At 34.4% G+C, this 10769-nt stretch overlaps 2 protein-coding genes across 5 annotated transcripts; one reads left to right on the forward strand and one right to left on the reverse strand.

Annotated features, from left to right (window-relative positions):
• The first annotated feature begins 5627 nt into the window (after positions 1 to 5627).
• LOC110997078 (zinc finger protein 786) lies at positions 5628 to 8414 on the forward strand. 3 transcript variants are annotated; one of them, XM_045634583.1, is made up of 9 exons: positions 5628 to 5643; positions 5749 to 5928; positions 6095 to 6241; positions 6348 to 6542; positions 6621 to 6761; positions 7087 to 7301; positions 7473 to 7655; positions 7816 to 7879; positions 8171 to 8414. In XM_045634583.1, the coding sequence occupies exons 2-9, from the start codon at positions 5773 to 5775 to the stop codon at positions 8264 to 8266; spliced, it is 1197 nt and encodes a 398-aa protein (XP_045490539.1). In that variant the 5' UTR covers positions 5628 to 5643; positions 5749 to 5772; the 3' UTR covers positions 8267 to 8414. The 3 variants fall into 3 exon arrangements, with proteins under 3 accessions (XP_045490539.1, XP_022120744.1, XP_022120745.1); XM_022265052.2 differs by lacking the exon at positions 5628 to 5643 and adding an exon at positions 5646 to 5683; XM_022265053.2 differs by lacking the exon at positions 5628 to 5643 and adding an exon at positions 5652 to 5668.
• A 179-nt stretch (positions 8415 to 8593) lies between these two features.
• LOC110997079 (alpha-ketoglutarate-dependent dioxygenase alkB homolog 7, mitochondrial) lies at positions 8594 to 10464 on the reverse strand. 2 transcript variants are annotated; one of them, XM_022265054.2, is made up of 5 exons: positions 10173 to 10464; positions 9908 to 10095; positions 9607 to 9780; positions 9285 to 9409; positions 8594 to 8936 (listed from the first exon to the last, which is right to left on the reverse strand). In XM_022265054.2, exons 1-5 carry the CDS (start codon positions 10288 to 10290, stop codon positions 8798 to 8800), a joined length of 744 nt encoding a protein of 247 aa, XP_022120746.1. In that variant the 5' UTR covers positions 10291 to 10464; the 3' UTR covers positions 8594 to 8797. The 2 variants fall into 2 exon arrangements, with proteins under 2 accessions (XP_022120746.1, XP_022120747.1); XM_022265055.2 differs by having other exon boundaries at positions 9908 to 10106; positions 10173 to 10295.
• Positions 10465 to 10769: the final 305 nt, after the last annotated feature.

The following is a 10769-nucleotide window of genomic DNA, read 5'->3' on the forward strand; positions in this document are numbered from 1 at the left end:
GACACCCACTAAAAATTAAATTGATTTATATAGTCTTTTTGTATGGGTGATTAAATTGTAAAGGAAAATGAGGAAAAATATTGGGTACCCGTAGAAGTCTATAAAGTTGGTTGTCATCAGGGGCTGATAAGTGGAAGGAGCCTAGGCAAAAAGTTCCATTTCGAACCAGGCACGCGTGATAATCGTCCAACTGGAATAATGGTGGCATCGCGTAGTATAAATCATCTAAAAATAGTTTTGGCTATGTAATACGTTCATTACGTGTCAATAATTATAAGTTTCGTATTTATAGGCGTCACACTCGACGGCGGCATTATTTTGCAAATCCCGCCGCCGTTTGCAAGAAGCCTCGATTATCCTGTCTCGCCTAAATTTCCTCCTAAATAAAGGGATTCAATGTTTCTTAGACACAAGTTGACAAAATCCTCCGACCATGCATAATCTACGCTAGCTTAATCTTCTTCTTTCTCTTAATCTTCGCGCATTGTGCCGCGATTCTCATAAATAGTGCGCCCTGGGTGAGAAAAGTCGGTCCTCACTATGACCTTAAGCTCTATACCATAGCCCAGTAGCTGAAGTCCCGATATATTAGGTCCCCTAGAGGTCTGAATGCAATGAATAACTTATGAAAATATTACAGAGATGTTAATATTATAATTTGATCGTTCTCGTTCAGAAACGTTGTTTGATATAAAATATCAGTTTTATATTTATATTTATTGCGGAATACGTATACTCGTATATAGAAACTAGAGGAAAAATAATAATAAATAATGTATTCCAGAATCTAACCAAATGAGACGTATTTATTTCCACATAATTAGCAATTATTAGAAATAATACTCGTCTTATCTCTAATACTCATGTTAGCATCGATCTTGTTCATTTCTGTTCTTCTTGTTCATTTTTGTACAGACAAGGCGTCAATAGGAATTTTTGTTCCATAATAAGATTTTAAGATAAGATATTAAGATTTTTTAATCTTACCAGTTATATCGTCTACACTTTTCAGGTGAGAAAATTTTATAGTTTGTGTTTCTGTAGACTTCGAACAATTAATTTCCTCTGGATTGTTTTTATCCGATATCCATTTTTGTAAATTGGGCTTGTTGGATAGGAATGTCTGGTCTGGACAAACGTCATAGTGATCTAAAATGAAAAAAAACAAGAAAAATATTCAAAATATCTAAAATACTGTTAAATCTGTAGCAATGATGGGCTAGTGACTTCAGCGTGAGACTCTCATACCTGAGGTCGTAGGTTCGATCCCCGGCTGTGCACCAATGGAGTTTCTTTCTATGTGCGCATTTAACATTTGCTCGAACGGTGAAGGAAAACATCGTGAGGAAACCGTCGACGGCGCGTGTCAGGCACTGGAGGCTGATTACCTACTTGCCTATTAGATTTAAAAATGATCATGAAACAGATTCAGAAATCTCAGACCTAAGCAGGCTGTAGCGCCACTGATTTATTTATCTTATTTAAATCTGTAAAATGGAATGTTTTTATAATCAAGTTCCCATTTAATTTTATTGCTGTGTATAGTGATAGTTATTTGACCGAAATATTGTGCACAATAACATTCTTTACTATTCCAACGTCAGTGGCCTCATAGTGTCTTTTCTACGGCAGTACGATTGTTAGAGATATAAAATAAAATAAAATAAAATACGTTTATTTTGGAACATAAGATCATCTAGGTATCACTTATTCCACGTCAATCAATTCGAACTTGTAGGCATCCCTACTCATCGGCAAAGAAACAGAGGGGTTTTTTCCACTTGACCGTATTCAACGAAGAGCGGTTCGAATCGTTGACGACCAAAATCTCTCCAAGCGGCTTGATCCTTTGGCGTTGCGTAGAGATGTGGGGTCTCTCTGCATCTTCTACCGCATTTACCATGGAGAGTGTTCAGAGGAGTTGTTCGGATTAATACCTGCAGCTGAGTTTCATCATCGGACGTCGAGGCAGAATACGAAATTCCACCCGTATCACCTCGACGTCCGCCGTTCCACAACTGCGCGTTTTTCCAGGCAGTTTTTGCCGCGCACCACCACTCTGTGGAACCAGCTGCCAACTGAAGTATTTCCGAACCAATTCGACTTAGGGTCCTTCAAGAAAAGAGCGTACCAATTCTTAAAAGGCCGGCAACGCACTCGCTGAGGGTGTCCATGGGCGGCGGTATCACTTAACATCAGGTGAGCCTCCTGCCCGTTTGCCCCCTGTTCTATAAAAAAAAAAAAAAAAGGGTGTAGGCCGAGAGAAAAAGCCGGCGTAAAAAACTCTCGGTACTCTTTTAAAAAAGCAAATCATCAAACAATATTTAAAACAAATATATCAAATTAATTAGAGGTAGCCTGCCCAGCACTAGTCCCAGGCCCTTTTATCAACTAGATAATCAATAACTTTATAGTAAGCCTTTTTACACAGCTTTTCTTTAATACATTTCTTAAATTTATTAAAAGGCAGAGATAAAAGAGCCTCTGGGATTTTATTATTACACCGTAAGGTTCTAAAAATTAAAAACTGCTTTCCAATTGGGACATTTCCCATATCGAAACTCTTTAAACATGGAACCCTCGGTACTAGCCATAATCAACATAGGTAAGTAGGAATATTCATCAAAATCTAGTGCTTTACTCTTAAAAAAAATGCATACCATTCAATTTTGCCTCAATCACAGTTAATGTCACTAACAACAACCACTTAACCATCTTAAAAGACACACGTGGTTACTGAAGTCACGCGAACTTACGAATCAATTCTATGACCTCGTCTAGTTTTATATAAAGACAAGATTAATTTTTAAAATTTATTACATTCGATAAAAATTTATTTAATAATATTCTATTTTACTTTGCTATGCTTTTTATAAGAGTGGGATTAAATAAATAAAAACTAAGGAATACTGTTTATAGAAAATACAATACAAATAATTTATTATAAAGTACTCAGAAAGACATTTCCAACGTTAATATTTTTTTATTCGGTTATTGCAATTATTACTTATAATTGTTATATAAAGAGAATGCACAGCACTAAGTTTCTGTCATTCTTGCGATTTGCTGTTGAACTATAATTTAACTGAAAAACAAATAATTCCAACCATAAAATTACCGATGAAATTTATTTTATGAATGCCGAGTCAAGGTGAGCCCAGAAATGCGTGGCAAGGGGCTGGAATAGTCGTGAACTCTTTGCTGAGGGTTGGCATCCCTAATATGTATTTCCATGATGCGGGGCTCTGATAGGATGGACAGTTTATAATTCAGTACCTACTCGTGAAAACGCCATAGAACTTAGTACGAATATCTTCCAAAACGAGAGCGTTTATCAATTCTAATCCATAAACATGGTATGACAATGATAAAGAAAGACAAGTGAATGCTAGGAATACAGTAACTTAAGCGTTGTATTGCTTTACGTGTATCCCAGAAACCACAGTCGTGGCATGACTGGCCAGTAATTATGGTGATTTTTGGGTGGTGTTGAGAAAGAATAAAAGAAGAATAAATTTAGTCGAAATGAAGTATGTGTGATATAACATTAACACACATACGATATGTGACAGTCAATAATAGGTTAGAAGAGAAACAATTACAATGAAACGAAAGGAAATGCTTTGGGGGTTTGGCCATGAAGAACGGATGAATGAGATGTGAACTTGTAAGCCGTAGATGGTGAAGTCGGATTGTGTAGGTCTTGTCGTACATACCTGGACCAAATCCAGATCGTATTAGTAAACGGACAAGTTAAAAGTACATACAACCGACGAGTATGCATGGTGAATGTCATGAAATTGGATGAAGCGAGAGGGGTATATTAGGTCTTAGGAACGTACCTAGTATGTATTCGTGGTCTCAGCCTACTCTTTCGAGAAAAAAGCGAAAGGGTAATATTAGAAAATAAATCAATCAATGTACAATTGTGAATTCATATATTTATTTATATAGAACTTATGCTCCTATTCTAGAAAAATGTCTACAAAGTAATTAGAGTTCATACAGGTATGTGTAAGAAGCCGAGTAAAAAAAAATTTGAGCTGTCACGGGACGTCTGGCAGATGTGAAACATCGACATTATTTTGTAAAAGTAATATGCAGAAAAGAACAGATTGTGATAGAAACTAAATATGTCATAATGATAAAATAAAATATTACCATTTTTTTCCAGATAACGATGACTATTTGTTGAATAAACATTATTTTCATTAAATATTTTTAATGTGGAATTTACTACTGCATTTAGACTGTATATCATATAGCGTGGCGATGCGTCGCCACGGCATGCGTCGCCACGCCAGAAATCGGTTTTACGTGCGGCTATAGATGTTTCACATCAAAAATGTGAGCCGTAACGGGATGCCCGGCAGATGTGAAACATCGACATTATTTTGTAAAAGTAATATGCAGAAAAGAACAGACTGTGATAGGAACCAGGGGAAAGAAAGAAAGAAGAAAGAAAGAAAGAACTTTATTAGACACAGAAACATTAATGTTTCCATAAAGTAGAGTGCACTGGTCCCCACACTAGGATTCCCTGTGTTGTGGGCAGCCAGTCTCTTCCTTTTACATCTAAACGTTATTTAAATAATTAATTTTACTTAACAAATTTATATCTATACTATTTTTGTACAATAAGAATGTTTTCTGTATCAGTATAGGACAGCTTAACAAGATATTGTTTGAGTTTTTTAGTAAAAGTATGTAAAGGTAAATATGTCATAATGATAAAATAAAATATTACGATTTTTATAACGATACGACGACACCCAGCGATGTCACCCGACGACGACAACGACGATAACCAGATAACGATGACTATTTGTTGAATAAACATTATTTTCATTAAATATTTTTAATGTGAAATTTACTACTGCATTTAGACTGTATATCATATAGCGGCATGCGTCGCCACGCCAGAAATCGGTTTTACGTGCGGCTATAGATGTTTCACATCAAAAAGTTAACACACTTTTGACGTCAATTAGGTATCTTCATGTTTTTACCTAGAATAACTTTTCCGTTTAAAAAGGGATCGGGGGATTACGATTGTCAAGTGATTTGGGAGCAATGTTGTACGCTGATTACATTTCAAAATATAAATTGAAATATCTCATAACGCGCCTGTGTTTTTCTTCTTAAATTTTTTAATAATAAAATAAATTTGTTTTTTGTTTTTTTTTTTAGTTTAGGGGCTGAACATAAAAGTGTGATAATTCTCTTTAATTTAACTTTAAATGTTAGTTGAGTGTCCTACTTTATTATTATATTCAACTCTTGAACTACTAGATTAAGGGTTTTCTCAATCGAGTTATGGGCAGAATAGGGATTAAAAATATTTGTGGGTTTTTTAAGGAAAAACCCGCCAACTACAGTTTTTTTTTGCTATACGTTCCTGATTTTGGAACAAAATTGAAGTACGAACACATGGTAATTACCTTAAACCTTACTAATTGTATATTCGTTTGAGCTGTCAAAGAATGATGTGATTTTAATTTCATACAATTTGTAATTAAAATCACGTTTGCCCCCTGTTAAACATGATGAAGGGCGTCGGAGGGGATTTCTGGGGGGAAATCAAATTACTTTAGGAGTATATCGCCGAGACCATCTAGCAACACTGCTGTGAAGTTGTCAATTGTTAGGTTTACACTTTACCGTTTATGTATGAAGCAAATCAGTCAGTATATCACTATAGTGTAAGGAATTATAAGTGTGAAATAACATATAATAATATATATTCAGATTCCTGAACTAACTGGAAAAAAGATGAGCGGTACTGCTGTTTTGAAGCTCGAAATGGATTCTGATTTGTGTGGGGTATGTGGCTGCAGCGGAGAACTAATGACACCAGAAGAATATGATGCTTCTGAGTTGCCACAGGTGCCGCTCAGAAGTATGCTTTTGCAGATTAATAACCATAAGGTACAATAATATTATTTCAATAATATCCAGGTGAAATATAAAAAGTTTTCTATCCTCTTGCTTCTTTATTCCCGAAAAAAATTCTAAAGTTTTTTAATAATTGAAGTTGTATTGCAGAGATTGTTGCTAAGCAATGCTCATTACATTTTTACACTGAAATTTCTAGGTAATTCCAGAAGGTAGACTCTGTTCTAGCTGTATTAGAAGAGCTGTTGATGCCTACCAGTTTAGTTCTGCCCTCTCAGCCAAAGGTACTCCGTCTTTAAGTGATAAAGTTAGGCTTCTTCGAAAACGACTCCTGGACCTTACTCAGGTATTATATTGAATGTAATTTAATTAAATTGCTGCAGTTTTATATGTTTAAAGTTATAAGTGTATATTTCACTGTAAGCTGGCTTACAACACTTTTATTATTACAGAAAATAGATGTATTCATAGTAGTCGGGGGCCAAAACAAAGAGTCAGGTGCAATGTATAATGAAGATGATATTATCATGGTTGATCGGGATGCACTTTCATTGGCAGCAGCTTATGATACTGATGACCTAGAAAAAGTTAAAAATGCAGCAGGGGAGTCTGTTTACCAGTGCACAGTTTGTCCAATGTCATTTGAGGTCTGGTTAATTTATTTATGAGTGATCCTTTATTTATAATTTGATTAATCGCTGTCTGAATGTTGCATAATTTTTCAGGTGGCTAGTGAATACAGAATTCATGTGAATAGTCATGGATCCAGTGCAAGGCATTCTTGTTGGACATGTGGGGCCCAATTCACATCATTAGAAGCTTTACAGGATCACACCTTATTGCATCGCGTTCAGGCTAACAATCAGGTTAATTATTTAAATTAAGTAAAATGAGTTCAAACTAGGTTAATCTATATAACAAACTGTAATAGTATATAACAAACAACTGGTCTCTTTACCAATATACTACTTTAAATAAAAAATTAGGAATTGATTTAGATGAGGTAATGGCTTCCCTAGGACATAACATATAGCTCCAAGATTTGCTCAGCCTCCTTTGGCAGACTTTAAAGTTATTGTGTAAATGTTATGCCTATGTATGTAGAGGTGTGACACAAATCTGTCAAGAAGGTACCATTATTTTAGTTAACAGTTTATTCTGTATACTAATCTACAAATAATTAATTTACAGTTAGTGAATTGTTGTCCGGTATGCGAAGAAACATTCTCATCCCAGTCAGAGTTAGGTGCACATGCAAGAGCAGTGCATACCAGCGGTATCAGTGTTTGTGAAGTATGCTCAAGTGCAGTTCCAGTTGATGAGTTACCAGCCCACCGCCTGGCTCATAGACAGGCTGACCGGTTTCTTTGTGGATATGATCTCTGTATACTACGGTTTCCTACTAGGTAACCTTAACATACAATTCAAAATACTTGCTATGAGGTTTTTAACAATTTTTAAACAACCAGTTTTTGTAAAAATATTAAATGCAAAACCTCTTTTAGTTAAATGCAGACTACACTGCTATACAGTGGTTAACATTTTGTGATTAATTTGTTGCTAAATTATATATTTAGGAGTGACTTAATGTCTCACATACGATCATGCCATGCGGGTACCGCGGGGCCTGACGTGAGTATCGACAAACCTCAAGGTGGGCAAGCTGATGAGGCAACAGGCCAAAACTCTAAAACAACGGGGCATACTGGAGATTCGGGAAGTAGCGAACGAATTGTGCCTTGCGCTAACTGCGATCGAATGTATGTATCTTGTATATATCTTGAAATTGCATATTCTTTTCTATATAAATTGCAGTTCAGTAGACATTTCAAAGATCCATGGTACTCTTATGAAGTTTTATTTTTAAAACTATTATTACTTACTATACATAACCAAGAAAATAATATTGTTAAATTACAGGTTTGGATCGGTCGCTGCCATGAAGCGACACGCCCGTGTTCATCGGCGGGAAGAAACCCAACAGGTATTTATTTATTGATTGCATCTCATCAATTTTCTATCCAATATTATCAAAAATCTATTTTATAACAAAAGCATCTCGGCCATCATACATACTCAACATGGTAGTTTAGCTAAACCGTTATTTGTATGGTACAGTTCCACTAACTTCTCTGCAAAATGGTAAAAATCTGAACTACAATCTTTATTCAATTGACGATTCATCTTCGCCGCGCGCGAAGAACAATAGTAATAATTTTCTACAAAGATATTCAAAGACAGTAAATAGTTCAATATAATTAAAATATTGTTTTAGGATGAAGAATGGGTGGCACCTACTGGAGTGAGTGGAGATGTTGAATATCTTGAACTTGAGACTTTGGATGATCTCCGAGACTATCCCATGGAGTAAATCTAATAGTACCTAGACTACACCTTACTATAATTTGTGTTGCTGTAAAGAAAAGAGAATTGTCTTCCTATTGATGCTTAATAACAGGGTAAAATTGTATTTCACGCCTGTATTTGAAAATAAAAAGCCCCCAAATGTTTCTAGATAATTCTTAACATTATATCACTTTTATCTTAAACTAGGCATAAATACATTAAATCATAGCTGTATAAGTAATAATGTTCAAGGAAAGCAAAATGGACAAGACAAGGTTAAAAATATGTTTTTGAAAAAAAAAAATGAATGGTAACAGTAAAAATTTAATAAATAATATAATTAGTAGGATAATCTATTTTATACAATTAGTTCAGAGTTATCACAGACAATTTTATATAAACCGAGTCGATAGAAAAAGGGCCAACTTTATAAAATACAATAGTTCGGAACATGTATTGGACAGTAATTTATTTGGCAAATCACTGTGCAATTTTAAGTTCTTCCTTATAAAGTAATATAAAGAGTTCCGAGTAGCCCTAAGGATTAGTAGATTTTTTAAATTATATCTGCTGGTTTTTTTGGTTGTTCTCTGGTAATAATTGCTACTCGCCGCTTCTTGATCAGTTTCCCTCCACGCCATACACTTTTCTCATTTGACAAAACAGCGTGATTAAACTGGTATCGCGCCACGCCGCTGTAAGACATGCCAATTAAGTAAACAGATAAATTTTTTTTGACATGTATCTTGTTTATATTTTGTCTTTCATAATTGGGATTTATACTTAAACATAACTTTAAGTAATCATGATGCTTATTATGAGTATAAATTACATATAATTATAACAGTGCTGTATTATAAAGTAGAAAATATGGGTAAGGAATATTAGTGAAGTAACAACAACAAGTACACTAGACAGTTTGATTGTTGGCAATTTTGGATTAGGTTAAAGCCTATCTGATAAATAAGCCTGTTTAATGTAGCTAATAAAATTCTAAATACAGTTCTGAAAAATGAATGAATTTATAATTATTTCTTGTGTACCTCATAATATAAAGTGATCTTCTTGGTAGCAATACATCTAAGACATAATCGGGACTGTTCTCATGCATGAGCCTCATAACAGCTCCAGATAACAAGCACAGACCTGCTATAGTGTCACCACAAAACTGTAAATAAACATATAGCTATTAAAATAAATTGCATTACACAAAGTAAGCATTGTGACAATGGGTGTTGATTCAAATATGGTATTGTAAATTTTAACTTAAATATACAGTGATGTCTATCAGGGTCCAAAAATCCTTCTTTTCTTAAATACCTTTATGACATGATGAAATAAAAGGTAAAATAGAACACAGCCTACCCGAACAGCATCAACATGAGGCTTAATATATCCTGCAGGAGCAAGGTCTAAAACATGTGTATGCGGTAGAAGCTCTGCACCATTCTCAAATGCAACTGACCGAACTCTTGCCAGTGTCACACTGTTCTGCTCATTCCATGCTTGACGCTCTGTTTCACGATAGCCTTCTATTGCCTTAAAGAAATTACACAACATATATTATCTTTCAATGACAGCTAAAATCGAAATTACCTTAGTGAAACATAGGGACAGACCAATGTGTAACATTATGTTTCTGTACAATTATAGAAATAACACATACATTGTCCCAATGATCAAACTCATATCTCATCCGTTTAAGCTGTGGTTCCACCTCAGATAGTAGAGAAATTTCTTCAGTCTCGTTAATAAAGTCAGGAATCACTCGCATATCGCGTACGACCTGCTTTCTTAAGTCTGTGTCCTCGTCAGCTTTCCATGATGGAAGAAATTCTATCATGCGAAGGTCACCTAAAATTCCCCTTTATCGTAATAAATTAAATGATTACCTTTACACATTATATATTCTTCTGTACAATTTAACTTACCAGAAATTTTTTGTATATCACCCTTTGGCTGTATAACTTTTTCAGTAGAACAGAGAAATCGCAGTTTATTAAGATCGAAGTTACTATTTCGTAATAGGTTTAAGGTTAGTATGCGCATTTTATTAATGTATGGGTAATTATAATCTCACTTAATTTTTTTATCCGCTTTAAAACGTAACTAGTCTAAAAATTCAGATTTTTATTTGTATTCTTTTGTGTAGTTCAATTAGAAACAAATGCTATTTAGAAATTTGAATTTTCCACTTTCTGTATTCTCAATGTCAATTGTCAATACTCTATGATTTACAAATTTCCGTTAGTAAGTTGAATTGCCAATGTCAATTTAATTTTACATGAAACTGACATTTTTTTATTTTTTATTTATTTATTAGCCGGATACATGAAACTGACATAAAGTTATAACTATTGCCATAAAATATAATAAAAGTCAATTTAAAAAGCAGTTATAGTAAACAGAAAATATGTAATACAGTTTACCAAAAATGTTGACTTTCTCATGTAATCATTTTATAAATGACACTTTGTTTTTTTTAAGAACAAGGTGCAAACGGGTAGGAGGCTGATCTAATTAAGTGG

Source organism: Pieris rapae, chromosome 3 (genome assembly GCF_905147795.1).
Source record: "Pieris rapae chromosome 3, ilPieRapa1.1, whole genome shotgun sequence".
NCBI classification, from domain to species: Eukaryota; Metazoa; Arthropoda; class Insecta; order Lepidoptera; family Pieridae; genus Pieris; species Pieris rapae.